Source organism: Seriola lalandi, unplaced genomic scaffold, assembly GCF_002814215.2.
Source record: "Seriola lalandi dorsalis isolate HSWRI2012SDOR001 ecotype SW California unplaced genomic scaffold, Sedor1 jcf7180002054295, whole genome shotgun sequence".
Lineage (NCBI taxonomy): Eukaryota > Metazoa > Chordata > Actinopteri > Carangiformes > Carangidae > Seriola > Seriola lalandi.
Genome location: NW_019524848.1, coordinates 229261 through 253147, shown reverse-complemented (window position 1 = coordinate 253147; position 23887 = coordinate 229261). Strand labels below are relative to the sequence as shown.

Here is a 23887-nt window from a genome sequence, read left to right as displayed (position 1 = left end):
TCGTAAATGTTGACTGTACCTATGACTGCTTATCTTATGTGGCTGCTACTTCATGGACTGCTGTAAACTAAACTGCTGAGAAGACAGTGTGTGCTTGGGTGGGTGAGAGGGGAAAGCAATAGAAAGATGGGGGGGGCAGTATAAAGAACAAGTTTGTAAGATGTAGGAAGATAGATAGATAGATATGTGTAGAAGAGAATGGGGGAGGTAAGCCAGAGTGAGAGAGAGAGACAGAGGGAAAGAGATGCTAGATAAAGCTGGGGGGTGGGGAGGGGGGCGGTCGGCAGGCAGTGATTGGAAAATATCAAAGACGCGCACGCGCTAATCCGATGATGGGTCTCCGTTAAAGGGGGGAGGGAGGGGTCCGTAAAAAGAAAAAAAAAGAGTAGGACCAGGGCATCTTGCGCTCGCGCGCCGCGTCCCTTCCTCTCGAGCCTTTTGTGTTTGAGACTCTCATATCTCACATATCAATAATTCAAGCGCGCGCGAGAGAGAGCAGACGGAGCTCCCTCCCGCGCGCTATGAGTTCTTCTGCCTCGTCACTCGTCCAGGGCCCTTCCGCACCGCGCGCGACTCCCCGCTTTCTGTGTCTCCAAGTGACAGAAAACTGCTGAGAAGTGACAAAAAAAGGAGAAGAACAGGTGCAAACTGGAAACTCGATAGGAGATACGGGCTAATAAGCTGGTTTTCGAGAAAAAACAGGAGAGAAGCCTGAAGATAAATCGTCTGGTTCCCCCTCAGAGAGACTTCGTGAGGAAGAAACAGTTTGCTGTAGGCTATTAAATCCAAGAAATCGGAGTGTCATCTAGTTGTGAAACAAGCCCTCTGAAGGTTCACCGGGGGATCGACGGGAAACTATTTCCACCTGATTTTTAAGAGGGGAATAGACCCACGGTTTAAGGTACGAAGACGACAGAAGAAGTTCGCCGTTCTGGTTCGGTATGTTGGCGTTTTGCTTGATAAGCGCCGTGTGGCTCGCGGCAAGTCCGGTCCGCGCTCAGAACGAGACGGAACCAATCGTCCTGGAGGGGAAGTGCCTAGTGGTGTGCGACTCCAACCCGACCTCGGACCCCACGGGCACGGCACTCGGGATCTCGGTGCGCTCGGGCAGCGCCAAGGTGGCGTTTTCCGCAGTACGGAACACCAACCATGAGCCCTCCGAGATGAGCAACCGAACCATGGTCATCTACTTCGATCGGGTAGGACGCAAAATATCTGTTTTATTCTGTTCTATTTACACCAAATCAAAGAAACAGTTTATGTTTATAGTTGTTTTCAGTCAGTTTTACATCAGTTTGCTCCCAGGGAATGCTGTAGACCAGCGCACGTGAAGTTTGAGATTGTATGTGTGTGTTAAATGTGTGGCATATAGTAGCCTATATCGCCTGGTATGGTAACAGTCAAATAGCCCATGTAGGGAGGATAACTTGCGTGTCGCTGGAGAGAAGCGTAAAATATCACATACAGAGGCTTCAGAAGCAATGTGCTATGTTTTATGTTTTATGTGTTTCGTGTTTATATTTATTTAATAACCTTCCCAAGTTTGTTTCCCTTGTCTTTTTTTCTGTATCTTAAAACTCCTTCACATACATTTATATTTCATATAGGCTATATGCAATAAATGATCAACTTAATCAAGGGGAAGGCTATATGTGAAAGACTATAAGAAAGTCGTTAAAACCAAAAGTCCAGGTTAAATTAGACGATGGATAGGGTGTAGAATGCCACAGAGCTGCATCTCGTGCACCGATGGGCTCGTGGACACGTGGACAGCAGGGAGCTTCTCCATTCCAGATAAGTAAAAGTGGAGCCGTAATGAATCGTCTCGGTAACGATTCCTTTTATAGATAATACATTTCCAGAGTGGATGGGGAAGAATAGCCTGATAGGCAAGACTTTTGAATATTTAAACTTTTTGAGCTGACAATATGCAATATGGGAACTGACGTCTCGCCAAATAAATTAGTAACGGCAGGTCGCGAGGGCGAGGTCCTACCCGCCTGCCGTTAAAGGTTAATTCTCCCTCAAACTGCCGTTCAATTACACGCCATAGTTCGCCTCCATCCATAAAACCAGACATTTGGCTGCTGAAAGGCATAATTGAAAAATTCATTTGAAAGATTGATTAAGTTCCTTTTCATTCCCCATGAAGTTTGGGAGTTGTGTCGTGGAAAAAGCCGAGATAAAAGCAGAGAGTTATTCTTCTGCAACATCTGTGAATCTGAGTTTGTGGTCAGAGGGGCCCTTTTGAGTCCCCTATCCCAAAAGTCAATTTGAATAGGATCTCCCAGAAATTATTCCGAAAAGAAAATACAAAATGAATCACATCATTCCTCTAGCCTAAGTAAACTGATGAGATTCGTAAGAATAAATGTTGTCATCTTTGCTTAATGTGCGTCTGTTTGAAGTCACATATTTAGGATTGACTGCTTTTTAAGATGCAGACAGTTGTTTGTTTGTCAGGACGCCCATAATAATAATTTTACATGCACCCATGTGATCTTGCAGTGACTTCTGAATGCAAATATTGTGAAAGACATGAGCCTGATAAAGCAATTTTATCAATTAATTTTTCTTTCTTTCTTTTTCTTTCTTTCTTTCTTTCTTTCTTTCTTTCTTTCTTTCTTTCTTTCTTTCTTTCTTTCAGGTTCTAGTAAACGTTGGGAGGAATTTTGACGAGGAGAGAAGTAATTTCATCGCGCCGCGCAAAGGGATTTACAGTTTTAACTTCCATGTAGTGAAAGTCTACAACCGTCAAACTATACAGGTAGAGCGTGTTCGTGTGTTTATCTTTTATGTGTTTGTGTTTGCTTGTGTGTGTGTGTGTGTGTGTGTGTGTGTGTGTGTGTGTGCGTGCGCGCGCGCGCGCGTGCGCCGACCTCACCAAGCTCCCCCTCGCTGTTTTTCCCTCATAAAAGTTGCATATCATCCGCGCTGGCAGTCATTTTGTAGATGTTTGAGATGTCTTTCCTCGGAGACAACGACGGAGGCGGGCAGATGAAAGCTAGTCGCCCGCCACCCGCCGGCCCAATCATAATTAATCAATACATGCACAGAGGACAGAGCCAAATCGAGCGCGTGTAGCCGACAGGACGACGGGGTGCTGCAGTGAGCTCGAGGAGGGGCACGCGGCTCTATGGAGCAGCGTTAATTTCAGCACCACGGACAGCGACGTTTCCTCATGGCTTTCTTTCCATGAAAAGAGGCAGCAGGCTGACTTGGATTTTTTTGTCATTTAGCAAATTAAAACATTAAGTAAATTTTGAGCAGAACAAATAGAGACAGGCGTTTTAATTTCCTCTCTCACATTAAGATACACAAACTCACATGGGTTTTATATGGTAATAACAGGCTTTTCACTTATTTGTTTCTCACACACTGCCTGCAGTGTGCCCAATCACAGCTCTTCTTTCATCTTACTAACAACTCGTTTTTACTGTTCTATTAACTTCCATATTCTATTAATGTGTCATGTGAGTGATATCACTTCAGCAGTCTAAAGCCCATTTCCAGTATTTAACATGCACATGATGACATGATGATGCTTTACAAGCCACACAGCGTTAATTACAATGTATCTCTAGCAAATTAAACTGTTGTGTAATTATGCTGTTGTGTCTCTGGGGCTTTAGCATTATGTTTTGCTACTTATACTTTATTACTGGAGTCTTGAATTAATTAGCAGCAGCAACGACAATAACAACAACAAGTGGGGGCAGGCGATATGTGAAGGGGAAAAGCTATGTCAAGATCTGTGTGTACTCCCCGTCATCTTTGTGCAACTGAATGCAAATAGACCATGGATGGCAAACACTTGACTCATGGCACTGAGGTAATTAAGTCTGTCATACCATCCAGAACATGGTGACAGTAATGTCTGTCACATTACCATTAGTACTGATATTTGTGCCAAATTGGTGTGTTCTCTTAGTATAGCTATGAAATGCTGTTAGCTGCAAAACAGGAAAAGAGGAATTTAAAGGAAAACAAATAACTGTTACTTGAGTCATTTTGATAATCACTTGACTGGCAGACCAGAATATTTAGGCTAGAGTACATCACTTATGGGCATGTCCTCGAAAGCCTTAAACGTTTTTGATAATAACGTTTAAAAACTGATTTTGAATGTTTAAAAAAACTTTGCTCTGTCACGTTTTTGACACAACACAGACAGGTGTAGTGTGTCCTTTCTCTTCTAAGCATCCAACCTGTGCGCTGCTCACCCTCAACCTCTTCCACTCATACTCCCTTCCATCCAGCGCATCTGCTGTGTTGAAAACTCCTACTGTTTGATTGCCTTAGAAGGAGCTACTGTGGTGCATGCAGGAGATGAGAGACAGCCAGAAGGAGGAGAGTGGTTCAGAGTAAATGCAAAACAGTTAGAGGGACAAGAGTAAAGAAAAGAGGTGAGGAGAAATGAGAAGGCCATGGAAAAGAGGAAAAATAAAAGTGAAGAAAAATGGGGAATGGAAAGAATTGGAAGGTGATTGGAGGGAGGGACAGAAAAAATAAGGATGGATAGAAGAGAAAAAGACGAGAAGGATAAGTCAGTGAAGAAGAAATGGTGGACAGGTAGGAAAGAGAATGAGAAGATTCGGGCAGCTCAAAGAGAGAAATAGGAACAAAGCCAGACATCATGAGGAACTATTGATCAGCGGATGCTGGGTAGATGTACAAAGGGAAGGATAAACAGTTAGTTCCATCTCTCATCAGTGCTTTCCGCTGCAGGGATCCATCTAAGTATCTGTGAGGGGTGATATGGGTGTCAAAATGCCACTACAAACCTATCTCTCTCTCTCTATCTGCCTCTGCTTTTTGCCTAGCAATTAAATAGAAGCAATGCAGATTAAATAGAGTATATTTGTGGATCTGAAGAGAACTCTACCCATAATGCCACCCATCAGCTATCCCTATACTTCCAATAATGGATAGCTTACTTATAGTACAGTATCTTGAAAATCACTGACAATATACATATCAAACATTTCCCTTTGTTACAGGATTCCATTTCAGGTGCAACGATTTACATTTCATACATGTACTACTGGTGTCTGTTTGAAATCAAATTGAAACAAAGAAATTCTATTAGTGAACATCTTGTACCTGCAGCTTGGAAAAGAGAGCTCACAGATCAGAAAGACAAACAGATGAGGCGCTGGTAGGATATCAGTGCTCTACAGTGTGAAGTGCTCTCTGGTTAGATTCGTCATTAGTTTAATACAAGTTTCTTTTTCACTGCTTTCTGAAGACTGTAAAACTGTATGTTGGTGGTTTGAGGTATTAGATGGGTTAATGTGCCCTCCGTTAAAGCACTGCTTGGCAACTTTAACAAAATCAAAATGTATGCCAGCAGTCTTATTATTATTATTATTATTAATCAGTCTGTCAGTGTTAAGTAGTTGTTTATAATTAAGAGCAAAAACTTGTTTGGCTGGGAGATGAAGAAGAAATATTCCATTACTGTTTATTTTGATTTTGCAGCGTGAATAAATGATATTTTACAACAGCATTTTGAGCAGCCAAGCATTCGGAAGTGGCATCCTTAAAGGCCTCAGGCCTCAAAGCAGCTCTGGAGGCATGAAAGATACACAAGTACCGTGTCTAAAATATCACATGCTGAGTATGTATAAAGGCCTGTCTGGTACTGCCGTTTTCCAATTGAGAGAAGAAAAACCTTGAGGCACTGCTTCAAGCTGTTGATGGCACACTGTCTTTATGATGAGAGATTTTACCTTTTCTGTCCTACGCTTATAAGAACTTATTTCACATTTTGACTCAGAGTAACTACATCTGTCTACAAATCTGTCCAAATCCTTTCAACTCTTCCCGTGCTCACTCATGTTTATACTTTTATAGTTTTATTCTTGAACTTGGGTTACTGGGGATCATCCCATATTCTAGTGAGATATTTCACCCCTGAGGGATAGCAAACATGCTATCTTTTCAAATGCCATGCATTAAATTCAGGACAGCAAATGCTATCCCTGTTAATTGTATTATATACTATAGCAAGCAAACTGCAAATTGTACAAGCATGGTTCAGTTTCATTTGAATCTACTGCAGTTATGCCATGGTGAAATCCAAATGTGTGTTTAGCATCATTGCTGTTGTTCTGATTTAACTCATAATTATGCTTGTCTTTTATATACAAGTGTTAAAAAGGGAGAATAAATCACCATAGCATTTCAATGTACAGATGAGGCAGGACTTTAAATAGATTTTTTAACCACCATGAGGCTAGTTGGATATTTTGGGCAGTGAGAGACCAGAGTCACTGATTTTCAAGATATCCACAGTTTCTACTGTAGTCTGATATTAGCTGCCTAAAGAGTACTGCTTGTAAAACGTCATCATTCTGAGGGAAGAATTAAATGTAGTTAAATATTCATACATGGAGCACAGATAACAGTTTATGTCAGATCTATTTTAACAGCACACAGGACTAGAATTAAGCGACTAGTTAAGTGTATTGTGCTATTTTTGACATATACACTGCAAGCATCAGTGTGTATTCAAACATTTTTTAACAGTATAATTATAGATTTTATATAATCTATAATGAATGTTGTTTGACTGTGCAATGAGCAAGGCTGTTCTCTGATTAAAATGGTTTATAGTCTCATCACAAAGTGCTGATGCTGTATAAGCACCACCTTCATTAAAGTGATGGAGAATTCTGTTTTAAAAACATACGCTTTTAAAGATTGATATGTGTATAGAACCACTGAGATGAAACTTTGCTCAAGCCACATCCCTTCTAGACATCCTTAAATATCATCAAACAGTTTCCTTAATATAGTCAGATTCCCTGTGCTGCTTTCCACTACAGCCACCACACTTATGAGACACTGGCTCAATACAAAAATAGCCAGCAATTATGTAGGAACATAGTGGCACACACACACAACGTCCAGTCAAATAGAAGATCTCAGGGTGAACTCTTACAACAGACCCATATAATGAGTTGATAACATGAAAGGCTGATTAGACCTAATTACACTGCCCATTGTGTAAATTCTGCTCTTGAAAATGAATTATGATTTTACCACACCTGTTTATACATACATTTGGAGCAACACGCATTTATGTTAGTCTTAAGGACAAATTGTATGTATTAAATTGTTATTACTGTGCCACACAGATGAAAAAAATCATCTTTGAAAATGACTTCCCTTTGTGGTGTGTTCATTCAGCTGGTATGTATTCATACGTTTCCAGATATGAACTATTTTGTTTTGAACATGCCTAATTAACAAATAAAAATTTAAAAATTAAAAAAAAAAAAATCTGCTGTGGTAATGCCTACATAATACATCTAGGGACCAAACATAATAAATATTAGATAATAAATAATGATAATAATAAAAAATTATTTGTATAGCACTTTTCAAAAAACAAGTTTACAAAGTGCTTCACAGACAAAAACACAGTGGTGCAATCATGATCAAGTAGAGATGAGAGAAAATGAAATAAAAACCTTGAAAGGATAAAAAATTATAAAATCATATTAAAACAAACTCAATGAAAAAACTTTTCAAAATAGTAAAAAATAGTTTTTAAAAGAGGACACTTAGAACCTTAGTTACATACCAAATTTACACTGATCGATAATGGCTTGTCTCTCACTTGCATGAACTGAGTCTCTCTGGATCACCTTCACTGGTGAACTAGTGAGGGAGGACATACATTTGCCCCAAGCACTAGAACAGGGATTAACACAGTGAGTAGTAGTAAGATCTTATGTATGATAAGAGTAACAGAGAGGATCATGGAGAACGTGATATTTCTTTGTAGTTCAGGGGTGTGGTGTACCACGAAAGATCACTTTTTTAGGCGGGTCTAGAGGACAGAATTCCTGAATCCTCTCTGTAAGAAGACAAATCATTTTTGTCACAGTGAAAACTATAGAGTGGGACCATCATGGAGAATGTAAGAAATACTGGGATGTTTCAGTACACTTCCAACAGACTGCAGCTGTGTCTGTGGGGAGCCAGCAGTACATTAATGACAACATGAATTGACTTATGATCAAAAAAAAAAAAATACATTCAGTAGTTGTGGCTCAGACAGAGTTCATCTTGTAAGGTGGAGATTCAGGGAAATAAGGGGCCAGTCGAAGCCACATAAATAAACACCTTATCTGTTCCTATGTTCACTTGCCTTTGAAATGGTGGCAGGAGAAAGAATGAAGAAAAAATGGAATAATAGAGTTAGTTTGTCTGCAACTGGCCACAGAGACAGTATATCCTGGGAGCTGTCAGGCCTTGCACCTTGTATTTTAGCTGCTTTGTTTGTCTATATCCGCCCTTGAACCAAGCTCAGAAAGTTGACTGGGGTATGCGGTGGGTAACAACTAAAGTAGACTTATCTGTAGCCATTTTAGTGGGATGGCTCTGCAGATGGCAATGTCTCTCTGTTGATTAGAAACATCCTAAGCGCCACCAGCAGGCCAATGTTTTCACCTATGGTATCTAGTGAAATATGTGAAATCTACTTGATGGATGTGCCAATCCATCCATTACTGGATACACGATGGATTGGCACAAAGTTTGGTACAGATGTTCATGACTTCAGATGAATCTAACAGACTTTGAGGATCTTCGGACTCCTCCTCTATTGCCACTATAAAGTTGATTACTTTTGCATGGATTGTCCTGAAATTCGGTACACACATTCATGTCCCCCTCAGGGTGAAACGTAATCACTTTGGTGGAACTACGTTTTCATCTTTTCATCTAGCGCCTCATCAAAAATACCTGCCAAACTAATGACATTCCCAACAGCCTCAATTGTACTTTGTGTTTTGAGCTAATTGGCAAATGTAAGCATGCTAAGATTCTAAGTTGGTTAACATGGTAAACATTATACCTTCTAAACGTCAAGTCTTGTTTCCCTACATTTCCTTGTATTTTACCCCAATATTTGATATTTTAAATGTATAAATCCATTTACATCACTTATAAAATTGTAAATAAAGATGAGTTTTAGGAGTGCCTTGATAGCTGAATGATTACATTGCATGCAACTGCAACACCCACGATATGATTGCAGCCTGATATTGAGATTTCCGTCCCCCTTCCCATTGTCTCCCGTTTGCCTCCTCACTACTGACTATCCAATAGGGAATTTAGATAAACGAACATACACACTCTGTCATATTTTTTAGGACCTTGTTAGCAAAGAATTATGGAAGGTAATTTTGCTGGCAGGGAGAATCTTTAATCTATAATACTTAATACTTAAGCAGAGACACCCATACTCTAATTCAAGCCTGGGAAATATAATAAATGCAGCTACAGATGTGCTGTACTGTACGTATATGTATTTTATGGATACACTGGTTTCTACCTTTGGAAAGTACTTCATGTTAATCATAGATATCATGTAAATTTCACAATTACATGATATTCATCAATGGTTAGCCAGCAACATAAAGAGTCCAGGAATGAAGAGGAATGCCTTTTGGTTGCATTTTGAAAATGCTCCAAAAGGTCAAATAGAAAAACTCACCTTTCAGCTCATGTCATGTCATTAGTTCTTTTGCCGAGTGGCACATTTTAATGGATTTAGTTGGGGTGAAATACGGCGGTGACCATAGCGGTGACTCGTCCATTAAAATCATCTACTGTCAGAAGTTGAAAGGACATGATTAGAAAGGTCTGTTATTCCAGAGTGAAGCATTTTAAGTCATTGTGTCTCTCTTTTATGTTGGTGTATGAATGTAATTTATAGGTAAATCAGTGTTTGCACATTTTTGTTGTGTTGTGTGGAGATGAAGCCTCTCATCCTGTGTCATTGTTGGTACACACACACACACACACACACACACACACACACACACACACACACACACACACACACACACACACAAGAACAATGTTTGCAAGCCAGATGCTTGGTTTCATTTTTATCCAATCAACCTGTGCTCTGTTTCCCTCAGTTTGGCAGAACATTATAGAAAGTTGCACTGATTTGTGCTCATGTGTGAGAGAGGAGGTGTGAGGGAAAGTATTCTTTGAACATTTATTATCTTTAAATTGAATAGTCTAAAAACGGAACATTTACATTTCTTGCCAACAGCTCTTCGGGCCCAAAGCAATGTTTAAATTCTCTTCATTGTATCAGATCAATAGTTATATATTACATGTTTGCGACACTAATCATTTCTGGACTTTAGCCGTTCAGGTTGCTTAAGTATATGAATATTTGGCGATTTCGACGATGACAGACATCCATAAAGACAGTGTGACCTCCTCCAGTTTGTTGAGACTTGCCAAACCTCTTCAAAGAAAAGAGCATGCATACATGATCATCAGCTCTTGTTAATTCAAATGGCTGTGATGTACCACAACTGCAGTCCATTTACCATTTGTCTACATGGTCAGAGTGGCTGGTTCTGATGAAGCAGCTGGATGCAGCTTGTCATAGATGACGTACTGTTGATGTGTTTATGTTTTACTCAAGAGACAATTATGGGTAAACAATTTAGTGACCCAAAAATATTAAAAACAAAAACATCTTATTTTTAAACTGAAAAATAAGTGAATTAAATCTGGAAAAATTAACTGCCAAAATAAAAGCAACATTTGCATTTAAGGCTTTATTTAGCAAGAGACACATAAATGCTAAAGTGTATGTAAACACTTACAAATGTGAGTGCAAATTTCTCAGGTTTGGTGCCTGCCTTTTAACCTGTAGGCAATAGACAAGTTACTTATTTGAACTTATCATTACATAGTTAATGTTGTACCATACGTGTTTAGACCGGTTCCCTATAAGCCTTGCATTCACTATGCAATTCTGTCTGCCACCGGGCATGAAATCTCCTGCGAAAATGAAAGCACGATTTATGACAAACAGGAAGCGCGTCTGCCATTGCACAACCAAAACAGAAAGAGGAAAGCATTTTTGTTTCCCCTGGTAGCTATCGGTAGCTAGCTGTTTCCTGTGTTATTGGTAGTTGGGTTAGAGTTAGGGTTGGTGCACCAACAGTAACCACCTGTAGACTGATAAGTCAGAGTTTTTCAGTTCAGTTTGCACTGTGCACTGTGTGTTTATAACATGTTTGTGTTAAATAAAACTTGCATGGCAGGGTGTGTTTATATCGCAGAGGGCAAAGAGCAGTTTGTAAATGCTATAAAGAATAATATGCTACATTGAAACTCAATGGACTTATGTTAATTAACTTTCATCATTCGATGTGGTTTGACATTTGGCAACAGATTCAGAGTTGCATGTTTTGCCTCTCACTAAAGAAGAAACCTGATGGGTGAAGGCTTTGCTCAGTGGTTTAATTAATGATGTTGTTCCCTGAGGCAATATAGATGACAGCTGGTGAAGATTTGCTGAAATTTGTAAGATCTGATCTGGTTAAAATGTAAATAGTTAAGTAAAGCTCTGACCTTTGCTCTGATTGCCTCCATCTCTCTGCATCGGTTGTGCTTGCTTTTTTAAAAACTCCCAGACTGCCTCCCTTGAAACTCTAATGCTGTGTTTACACAGGAACAAAGCAGTGTGTCTAACTTAAAATTTTTTCATAGCCGAGCTTCATGCAAGATTTTCAGGGTCCGCATGTCAGATTGACAGCAAAAGTACATTTGCTTCTGCACACATCACCTATTTGCTTCACATTTGAAAATGCATCTTAATTATTATTCAAATTAGTAAGACTAAAATAGATTTAGACACTGTGACCATGGTGCCATGTGCTTCCTTACCAAAGTTCCTGTGTGAAGCCACTGTCACCACTGTGTCTGCTTTGGACAGTTAGAGTAAAAACTGGCCCGATGTCCACCATTTTCAAAATGAACTGTGGAAATTTAAATTTGATGAGATTTCTCGCCAACAAACAAACGATTAGATTAATCAGGTGGAAAATCAAGGATGAGGCCAGTCACACTATGCTGGCAGATGTTAAGAGGCTGCAGTGATCACGACAGCACTGATGGAGGACAAGTTCATTAGAAGATTTTTCTCACTCTATAAAGGGATTGGTGTAACTCAATCTGTTGCAGGGTAACATAATATTTTGTATAGCAACTGCCATGTACAGTACAACACTTATCTAGAGTGATGTTGGCTGGGGGGAACAATGACTTTTCTAAATCCAGAGCGGAGTTGGACTTTCTTTATTTTAACTGCAGTGATAATTCCAAGTCTCCATTATCTGTAAATTGTATAGTTTGCTTTCAACAGACAAACCTCCTACTGATATATTTAGGATATTCAGGCGTTATAACATGTTAACTCCATCTTCCATTTATGCAAAAAATTTCAACTCAAAAGAAAAACCTGCTTAATAGAAATGGTTACAAAACACAGCTATAGCCCTCTGAGAGTTGCAGGCTAGTAATTGTGCTTTTCTAGATTTCTAGAAAGCACCTACTGTAGGTTTTCACTATATCTACCCGAATAGACCATCAACAAAGAGCAGAAAAATCCAACAATGAAAAAGCTTGTTGAAACCACCAAATAAACACAGACTTGACCTAAATAAAGTCTCCTGGCCACCACAGATGTTCCAGATTCTAATAAGACGAGAGCCTCTGCGGCAGGAAAAGCTTTTTATTTTCAAAATGCAAAACATGTTTCTCGAAACTGAGTTTCCACCTCAAAACTAATTCCTGTTTCCTTCACTGTTTCACATCATGCTTTAATGATCATTATGCCAGCTGTCCTGCCACTCAGGCAGCACTGTTACAGCAGGAACCCCACTCTTTTTGTTCTGTTCATTTGTAAGGCAATGCTGATAACTAACTCAAGACTTATTGTATGTTTGACCCAACACGTGTTTAAATCTTAAGGCAGTTGCAGGTATTATTACGACAAGATGACATGCTCGGTGTCTCAGTACATTAAAGTTAGACTTCATGTACATGAGTGCAATCTTTCCTGTCTGACACTCATTCCGTTCAGTTTTCTCAGGATCACTTCTTTTCCTGTCAGAGGTTTGTTTTTCCACTGTGTACCCACTTCCTGAATGACCCTGAATTAACTTTGCTACAAACTTCAGAAAACTTCCACCACTGGAAACTTGGCCATTTTAAAGACAGGGGGTGTCACAGACACCCCAGACAGACACACCATTATGTATGTATCCATCACTATGACTAAGTGTCTTTCTGTGAAGAAAGAAAAAATGGAAAGAATGAGAGGAAAAAGGGAAAGAAAGGTGACAAGCAAAAGATTAAGGAGAAATAAGAAAGGAAAGCAAAGGGAAAGATTTAGAGATGAATGAAGAGAACAGAAAAGAGGAAGAAAAAAAAGATGTAGAGAAAGAGAAGGACATAAAAAAAATACTAGGACAAAAAAAAAAACAGGAAGAGTATCATTGTCATGTCAAGAGAGACGACTGGACAGGAATTGATGATGCAATAACAGGATGTCATCATGTCGCTGGCATTAAGTGCTGCACTGAGACGAGTGACGTCTATTTACATATCGAAAGCCAGATTTTCTACCTCCCTGCTTCTCTCCCTGCCCTCCAACTTTTTTTGTGGCTCTTTTCCTGTCTTTATGTACCCCCCCCACCCCCACCCTTTTCCCTCTCTTTCTCTCTCTGTTATTCTGTCTCTCTCTCTGTTACTCAGCCAGTTAATTGGCGCTTATGCATTAATGAATGCAGATCGATCGAGGCCTGACATGATGCGCAGCCCTATTATCATGCTTTTATATTTATGGATAGTAATTGTAAGGGTGTAGATGACAGCGTGCGTGTGTGTGAGTGAGATAGGGGGAAGGAATGGCAGACAGCTGCACACAGCCACAACCCTCACATGTTCTTTATTCATACATGTGTGTGTGTATGTGTGTGTGTGTGTGTGTGTGTGTGTGTGTCTGTCTGTCTGTCTGTCTGTCTGTCTGTCTGTCTGTCTGTCTGTCTGTCTGTCTGTCTGTCTGTGCGCGCACATGGTGACCACAGTGTCATCCTTCCAAAGCCACTGTCACAGCTTTATTAGAGCTATACATCACTAGCACGCACCACACACTGACCCAGTGTAGCTGTGTGTGTGTGTGTGTGTCAGAGAGAGAGGGAGAGAGACAGATAGTCGACAGATAACTAAGAAAGATAGATAGTAAGATAAAAGACAGAGATGTGAGTCCCTTTCAGACTTTCAGAGTGTTTTCTGTAAATGCTTAGCCAATTTTACATATTGACGTCATGTTTGAAAACAATGTAATTTTTCTTTAAAAGTAGTTCTGGCAATTTTCTGCAGTGCTGATTTATGAGTAAAAGCTGTCTCGTTGTTGGTAAAAACATACACAATTATGCAATCTAATCAGGACTTGAATGACTTGTGAGCTACTCTACTTTTGTGAAGAAAAATGCCCAATACAATACCCACATTAAAATCAGCCCTAACTGTTCCCTGCATTAAATTAGTGCACTAGCACAAAAAACATTTTGTCTCAGTTAAGTCCTGCCTTGGCTCTCCCATGCAAAAGTCAAATGGCACACAAACATTTTGGCTGTCTCCGTTAATGGTGCCAACATGTTTTAACAAAGTCAACATGGCACTCCTCCACAACGGACACCTCTGTGTGAAATCCAAAAAAGCCATTATTTTAATTGACGGACGAGCCTGGTAACATTGCACGTTCTAGATCTGAGGGGGGTTTAAGTAAGCAAGACAACCAAGAAACATGTTTAAATAATTGATTGAAAGAAACAGAGTGTTTGCGTGCGTGTGTGTGTGTGTGTGTGTGTGTGTGTGTGTGTGTGTGTGTGTGTGTGTGTGTTATGTGATGTGTATGGAGGGGAAAAAATGTGTATTTGTGGAAAGGAGGGAAGGTTTGTAAGTGTGAGTTCCACATGAGTGATTTGGCTGAATGGATGGGGAGGCGAGAAGGTGGAGTTTGTCTGCGTGATTTGTGTGTGTGTGCGTACGTGCGCTTGTGTGTGTGTCTCAGGGTAACTGAGTGATGTAGTGATGCTGGCTTTTTTTGTCTGCCATCTCTGTCTCTGTTTTAGAAGCATTACATGCACACTGGACAGAAACCATTTTCCTCCTCCCTCTCCATCCATCCCCTTCTCCTTCTCCTGTCCTTTCTCCTCTTGTTCTTTCTATCTATCTATCTATCTATCTATCTATCTATCTATCTATCTATCTATCTATCTATCTATCTATCTATCTATCTATCTATCTATCTATCTTCCATTTATGTCTGTTTCATATTATAATCTGGATGTTAATAAGGCTAATTTGAAGTCTTTGGTTGCACCTCTCCACATATGATGTTCTTTTTAGCCTAAGTGTGTCTGTCGCCTGTATATTGAGCTCAGCTTGACATTTTGGGTGGGGGAGGAAGTACTTGATATTTTTGGACTGGCCTCCTTTAAGTCTTTCTGCTTGATATTAATATAAAATAAGAAAGTAGGTTTGTACATTTAAACATGAATCTTAATCTTTACCTAATAGTTATTGTGACTATTACAATATGGCAGTTTATCATTGAGCATCACTACATATTTTAAAGAAAGATCAAGGAGAGGTTCAAATGATTTTCTCCTTACACCCTCCCTCCATCTCTATCACACTCTCTACATTGTCCTTGAAAAGCCTCCATAAAAAGGGGTGTGTGTGTTTTGTTTTAATTGTGTACTCTGTTTCTTCACTCATAACCTCTCCAGTACAATCTGGAGCGATGTCAGTTATTGATGATGTGGTCCAAATTTCATGTTTCTAATGATTTGTGCTCGTCTTTCTTCAGTGATTGAAGATTCTTGGAAACAGTGTAATGTTTGTAATCAATCAAGACGCACAATAATGAAGTAGTGTTTTAACTGTAAGAAGTCTGCACTGATTATAACCACGACATTAAAAGCAGTGAACTCTGCCGGTGCAAAGTAAACACATTGCGATATTGCAGGCATTAGTTGTATCACTATTGGCTTTATAGATTATTGGTTATCTGCAAATTGGATAATATTCTGCTTCCATGTGGTGTGTATTGGGGACAGACTGATGTACACAAATATACATAAATTTACACTAATCTTCCATATGCCAGTGTTATAGCTGCAAACCATTCACCTTTCAAAGAAATAAGGTGCGTGGTTCTACATATCTTTCGGCCAATCATACCTGTGACCACATGTTTGTGGTGCATGCTGTTTTGGGTTGCTATTTGACTTAGCTACAGAATGTTAACTTTTCCAAATCAAGCTAACTTTACCTTGATTGAATTAAACGTGGTGCGTGGCGAAATCTAGTTCACAATTCTGTTAATTTTCTATGGCACGCACGTGGTTCGCTTCTCAAGGCAGTGTACAGCATGTGATCTGTGTCAACACACCCATACCTGCTGTTTCCTATGTGAAGTCCTACACACTGTTGGCATCTTGATGCATGTTAATTTTTCAGAGAAGTAGCAGTTTTATCACATTTGCCTCTTGCATTGGCACATTTGGGCTACTCTGCCCTGTCAGTATCATGCAGCTTGTTGCCTGCCATCCCCAGGTGTAGCAGAGAGAGGGGGAGAAGAGGTTCAGGAAGAAGGAGGTACATGGCCAAAAAGTGGGGCCAAAACTTGAAATGATAAGGGCTTAATTTTTCTTATGTTTATTCTTTTCTCAATCATCCTTTAGTCAGTAAAACATCCAACAACAGTGGCCCCAAAGATGTTGTCTTCAAATTACTTAAGATATTTCAGTTACATGACATATAACATGTCATTACCAAAAATGAAGGTAGGTTGGGGACTGGAGCGTGAAGATGCTGTCACCTTTTTTCTGTCCACTTGAATTTGCAGCTACACGTAGTGTTTTCCTTCAGTCTAGCTCTTCTAGCTCCTTAAATTAAGTGTAAAGCTGCTACAGTTCACTTTGAAACTTGCTGACTTTGTGTGACCCCCTTCCCATCCATGAGTAGTGTTTATGTCACAGTTTTAAAGACTTGTGACCAGTTGCTAGCTCTGTAGTCTGCAGAGAGAGGACGAACACGGATCAGAGGAGGGAGTGTGAAACTCTCAAACTGAATAGTGGAAGATGAATAAATATACGAGGGTGAGTTCTTTTCCCCACAGAACAAGATGTGCTCAGCAGGAGCCAAGTTCAGGTCAGACAGCTAAACCAAAACTCCCTCATCTCACACTGAGTGATGCCTCAGTGTGTGTAGAAGCTACTGTATGTAGGACAAAACTTGTTTGTGTCAGCAGTTACTTTAATTGCTACTAGAGTGCAGTAATGCAGCAGTTATTTTTACTATGTCAAATATAAATTTGCCCATTGTCTCACATGTATTAGCCTGAGTGATACTCAGTTTACTGTGTGGTTGTCTGCTAATAATGTCTGCCAATTTTAAACTAATTGTGCAAGCAAAGACTTCCTAATTATCAGGTGTGTTATACTGTATATTACATTTGGGCAATGCTGACAGCACTAATAATTATGATGGTACCACTGGGGCACCAATAAGACAAGTATAATTAGCTAGATAAGTCAAAATATGTAGGTGTGTTATCATATATAAACCAAACCGCACAAGATCTCTAATTAAATCTGTTGTAGTTGTAACGAACAAAATTTTCAGCATTGTAAAATGTAATTTTTGCTATGACCTGCGCTGTATTTGCATCCAGACAATTAAAAAAAATAGTTTGAGCAGAGTCTGAGTGTTTTCATCACAGACTGGCTGTTCAGAGCAACACACACACACACACACACACACACACACACACACACACACATATACAGCTTTAGTCGCTATGTTCACTTTGCTATTAAGAGGAGTGCCGGGCCAAGAGAGCTCTTGACTCTGACAGGCTCTTCATCTCCTGCCCACACACACAGACACACACACAGACACACACACACACACACACACACACACACACACTCTCTCTCTTGACCATCAGATAGAATGAGGTGGATAAGTGTATAATTATGGGATGTTTATGACTGTGTTTCATCAGTTAGCAACAGTTTACTTGCTTCCAGGGTGTACAGAAGTATTTTGATGTATTTAGAGCTCAGTAGGGAAAATATCTGTCTGAGCTGAGCTGTTTTCTGGAGTGATAAACCTACATGTTGTGTAGAAACAAATGCATTTATAATGTAAGTACGATAAATGACACAAAAGATCTCACAGGCCTGGGTGAATAACTGTGTTTTAAGAAAGAGTGGAAGGATTACGGGTGGCGGACACAATATTACAAACATCCATCCAATTGAATGTAAGTCAGCCCTATATTTTCCATACATTATCTAGTGCAAGGCAGCAATAGACTGGTGTCTGTCTGAGCAAGTTCAATACAATATACCTGGATAGATTCTTTTCATTGAACAGTCCCTTGTGTATAGCATCTGGGATTTTGGATACTTTGAGCTGCCTTAGTGTATTGGTTTTCAAGCATATTTTTCAGATCAGTGATCCCTCATAAATAGTTTGTGCTACCTGCCACTCTTTAACCATCTTATCACATTTAAAAATGAAGCCTAAGAATATGAGCCTCAATGTACAAAGCAGTATGATACAACAGGCTCACAAATGGTTTGCATATTTTCTCTTTCCTCGTGCTCAGTCAGTCACCACATAGTCATCGCCTTACAGCATACGAACTACCTCTAGAAATGCATGTGAACACTGACTGTGTTGTCTCTCTTATCAAGAAACAGTGAGTTGGCTCACACAGGTTTTATAAAGTGTGATCCTGCATAAACAGACATTTCTCCAAAATTCATTTCAGTTTGTTTTAGTGCCACATCGGTACCTGGGGTAGCATAAAACCATTTTTTTTTTTTTTTATTGAAGCGTAAAGGGGGAAACAAAGCCAGCGAGCGCTTGTATTTCTGCTGTTGCTCAAAAGAGTAGTGATGAAAGCCACTGTCTGGTGTGTATGTTGGCTGGCCTGGGAAGGGAGGGGGACAGATCCCTGACAGCTACGTCTCTTTGTAAGAAGAAGATGTTATTCCCCATCGAAACATTTGTTGAGTCAGACACAGTGTGGGACTGTTGTATCTCTCTATGTGTAAATGTCTCTCCAAGTCTTTGTTAAATCTTCTCCAAGTGGTAATTGAAAAGCAGGGAAGTACTCTCTTGATAAATCTATTGACAATGTGCTGACTGCACAACACAAAGCTGTGCCATTCAAATATGATATTCTGTTGTATTATTGTAATCACATACATTGCTTTATGTACTGATTTTTTTTTTCTCCAAAAATAAAAAATAAAAAAAAGTCCAAAAATATGACAATCTGAATCTACATGAAGGCACCGTCATGATGTTGAATATTCTGCATGCGTTTCGTACCAAATGCCATTACATTTCCCAGTGTGTGTGGGTGACTGTCTGTGAGCCTGTCTGTCTCATCCACCCTCTTTTCCATTCTGTAAACTGTCTATCCTTTTCCATCTTATCCAGGTGAGCCTGATGCACAACGGCTGGCCGGTCATTTCTGCGTTTGCAGGTGACCAGGATGTGACGCGCGAGGCGGCCAGCAATGGTGTTCTGATCCAGATGGAAAAGGGAGACCGGGCCTACCTCAAACTGGAGAGAGGAAACCTAATGGGAGGATGGAAATACTCCACCTTCTCTGGCTTCCTGGTGTTTCCCATGTAGAGGAAGATGCAGAGGAAGAGGAGGAGCAGGGGGTGGAAATGAAGGAGGAGGAGCTGGTGGAAGATGGAAAGTATGATGAAGGTGGGGAAAAGGCAGATGGAGGAAGAAGAGGGGCATGGGAAAGAGAAAAGGACGTGAATAAGATGGTGGAAAAAGAGGAGAAGAAGAAAGAAAAGAAGAGGGGATGTGACAACAGACTTCTGTTTTGGGATTCTGCAGAGGGTGGAGGGAGGAGGAAGGATGAGAGATGTTAGAGAGATGTAAGAGCATGACACAGAATGATTAAACGAGGGTAAAACGGGAGAAGAATTATGGAGCAAGTACATGAGAGTGTATGGCCAGCTTCCTCACTTCCCTTCCTCCTTTCATCCATCCTTTCATTCATCCTTTTCCTCTGTTTTCTCTGTGGCTTGACTGCAGCTTTGGACAGCCAAAACTTTTTTTATTCTCTGCTGAAAGACGCAATTGATCATTTATATGTTCCAGAGTGTTCTAAAGCCCAAGTGTAACCCCCCCTCCCTTCCTCCATATTCATCATTCAATCATTAATTCATCAACATGAGCTTTGAAGAATGTTTCTCCAAGAACTGCTCCCATCTTTCATTTACTGTGGCCATATTTGTAGTCTTTTTTTTCTGATGCTTGACATAAATTGCCCTGATTTTGGATCAGCCTCTACCCCAACGCCAAACTAGAATTTTTTTAAAGGGGAAACACTAAACTCTGATCACAAAATCAGGGGCTGAGGAAGCATTTACCTCCTGTGAGCTGTGTTTTATAGTTGTCATAAAAATGACTTCACATATTTTCAGATAACTAGACAGTTTGTTCTTGAAATACACATCTGTTTCTTAGTTACTTAGTGTCTTGCACATAACCCTCCTCCAAACTTTGCCTATTCTTTTTCTTGATTTCTTAAAACTAGTTATAATGGCATCAAACATGTTTCCAAATCTAATAAAAACTAACTAAGCTGTCCAGCTGTGACATAGTAACCAAGCTGGACACTTACTGCACAAAAGAAAAGCTAAAACACAGCTGCCACATTTTCAGTGTTTAATGGAAACCTAAAACCAATATTTAAAATAAAACTGTATCTGCCAATAATACATAAAATATAAATCAAGTACTGTTTTGTTGTTTTTATACTACCAATTTGCAAATGTGTTTTGAAAGTTAAGTTAATGCTTGCCAAGTTACAAAATGTTGAAAGTGAACAAGTCCCTACCACAGCTGGATTAACGTCCTGCAGGGTGATATGTGAATATTTGTTAGTTTTCCTGACTTTTTCCCTACGTCTGAGGTTTTGACTGTTAATCAGATAAAACAAGACATTTGAATATGTTCACTTCAGGGAATAATGATGGGCCTTTTCCACTAAACTCTGTCTAATCATTAGATTATTGAAGAAAATAACAGACGCACTGATGGAAGCTTTTGGTTGCAGCCTAGTACTTATGATGGAACAACACTTCCTTGTCTTAAATGTTCTGTGTTAAATACTATCATGGAAAAGTAGTTAAGTAATTAAAACTACTGGATTTTGGCATAGGTACCCTCTGCAAGACCAGGGACATATGATGGACGATGGAGGAGAGTTGATTTTCTATGTCAGTAAATTTCGAACAAATTCGGTATTAATCATATTATGTTGACCCAAATGCCATGGAGTAATCCTTTCAGGTTCTGGGGCCACTGTGCAGTTGCCCACTTTGCCCAGTTGCTAATCCAGCCTTGATCCCTGCAATATCTACTTGCAATATCCATGACTAAAGCATGATTTAACTCTGTAATAGTTATTTTTAAACACTCCATGGCACTTGATTAAGGTTAGGAAAAGATCATGGTCTTGGTTAAATACTGAAAAAGTCAAAAGCACTTTGAAGGATGAGACACAATGTGCTTATTTTTATTAACATCAGTGTCAGTGACATATACAGCAGGCGGCAATTAACATACAAAATATAACTGGGAAAACAAATAAGTAAATGTGAGGAGACAGGAGGAGCCAGGATTGCTATCTGGAAACCAGAAATTTTACATTTTCACTGCGCTGAAATGTGGAAGTATGAAGTATACAGTACAGCATGTAACAACAGGAATTTCAGTTTCAAACAGTTAAAGGTTCTGTAAACAATTCCATTGGACGTCGCACTAAACCACCAGCATCTCAGACCAAAACAAATAGTTCATTGTCCACACTAATAGCCTCTGTTTGGCCACAATATAACGAAGCACGGTGAATGCGGCCACTGAACACACAATGAGAAACACAACTGAATAAAGTTATTTTGTGTCCATGAGAGCCAACAACAAAAACAATCCAGCCATAACCATTAGCCCCTGGTAGCATTGCCATGATGTGGCACTAAGCCAGTGAGAGCCAAACACATTCAAAATATTGCTAACAGCAAGTTAGCTAACTTTATCATGACTTCCGTAGCCAGTCACTAATGTAAATAGACATGTAACATTATGTAGCCATCAAGTTACTTACACATCGAGGAGAGGAAAGTTCTGAGTCAAGCTGAAGCCCTTTAGCCGCCCGTGGTGTTCACCATGTCGGTAAAGCCAGTAGTAGACATTAGTATTGGCTCCACGGTCGGATTGGGAAAGAAATTCAGCCACAAACTTTTCTGCTGGCACTGCGCGCATCAATGACGGGCAGTAAAGTGACCGACGGAGCCGGAAACAACTTTTAAAACTTGATGGATGTTTTGACACTCCACTGGCCAACTGGGATTTGAGCCAGTGGCCCCCATGGCCACTCCGCCTGTGCCCTGGTCTTATCTCGTTCTTTGTCGGAGGCATCTGTTCTTTATTTTGGTGTCTGGATCGGATACTAAAACAAAGAACAGAGATGCTCAGATTACAACACATAAAGAGGGGGTGTGACTTGGTCCTCTGCTAGGGACCTCATCACTCCACTATATCTTTACATAGAAAATAGTTGTTTGCTGCTATATTATTGTTTAAAATCTCATTTACAGAACCTTTAAATATAGATGTAATAAAAACCTTCTCCAGTCATGCAGTCAATATGTTACCATGACTCTCTTGTGACTATATCTAATGAAACTAATATTGTACTGATGCAAGTCACAGTCACATAGAAAGGGTTGCTCTACTTTGCTACTTAAGTGTTTTTATCATCTCTCTGGCAGCCAAACAAACATTCAAATCGGCCTCCATTCTGTCCAACCATCCTCCCTCCACACCTTCATCTCCCCTCCCTCTGTATGTCTTTCCCTCACTGCTGCTGTTTTTCAGATTCGTACCCCTCCCGCTCCAGGATCCTCTTCTCTCTTCGAAATATGCTGTTGTACCCAAGTGCAGATTTCTCTCTTCCTTTTTTGGACACCTCTGTTCTCCCTTCACTCACCTCACCTCTTTCTTCCTTTCCTCAACGGCCCATCTCCCTCTCCTTCCTCATGTCTGTACTTTATCTGCTGCTGTACTCGTTTGCCTCCCAGCACGGATCCTTCCTTGCTTTTCTTCAATGTTGGACTTTGGACACTGAAACCAACGTACAACCACAAACTCTATTATATATATACATGAATTTACACAGTATATGGATATATAAATATATCGAAATCTAAGCCACTGTTTCTATTCTACTGGTATTATGATGATAATAATGATAATACTAATACTGAAAACTGAATCTGATCTTGATGACTATAATATCTGTATTTCCGTACTTCAGTGTTATATAAAAGAAAAAATATTCTAAGAGAAACTTACTAGTGATTGTGTGGAAATCTGAGGCTGCTGTTCTGCTCTTCTGATTAAAAACATGCTTCTTGTTTTTGTTTTGGGTCAAACCAAGTTGTGGCTAAAAAGCTGAATCTACTACTTATAAAACCTATGGCTAAAAAGGACTTTTATTTATTATTATAATTATTATTATTATTATTATTATCTTGACTGTAAATTACATGTGAATATTTAGACTATAATGATATTCTTTGATTTATCAATCAATCAAATCAATTTATCTACTGTTTTCTTATTTATTTGCTCTGATGAAATCAATAAAATTTAAATGGGACTTTTATTTTTCTTAAACCTACTTTAAGCCTGGCCTGGCAGTTTATTTTGTTGAAGCTGGCATAACTTCTGAAAGCAACCAGAGACACACACACAGCCCCAGGTGTGTCGAAGTGTGTAATGGTGGGCGGTGTTCACAATATGTGCTTGTGTGTGTGTGTGTGTGTGTGTGTGTGTGTGTGTGTGTCTTTCTTGTTATTGTCTCCTCCTTTCTCCGTATTGCTTATTCATTTCACTCAGTCTCTTCAACTCTTCTCTTCCCTCCTTCAGT

The 23887-nt window shown here is 39.7% G+C and overlaps 1 protein-coding gene across 1 annotated transcript; it reads left to right on the top strand.

The window, feature by feature from the left end:
* Positions 1-430: 430 nt before the first annotated feature.
* cbln1 (cerebellin 1 precursor) lies at positions 431-23614 on the top strand. Its single transcript, XM_023406134.2, has 3 exons — positions 431-1199; positions 2648-2767; positions 19366-23614. The coding sequence occupies exons 1-3, from the start codon at positions 942-944 to the stop codon at positions 19561-19563; spliced, it is 576 nt and encodes a 191-aa protein (XP_023261902.1). The 5' UTR covers positions 431-941; the 3' UTR covers positions 19564-23614.
* The last annotated feature ends 273 nt before the right edge of the window (positions 23615-23887 follow it).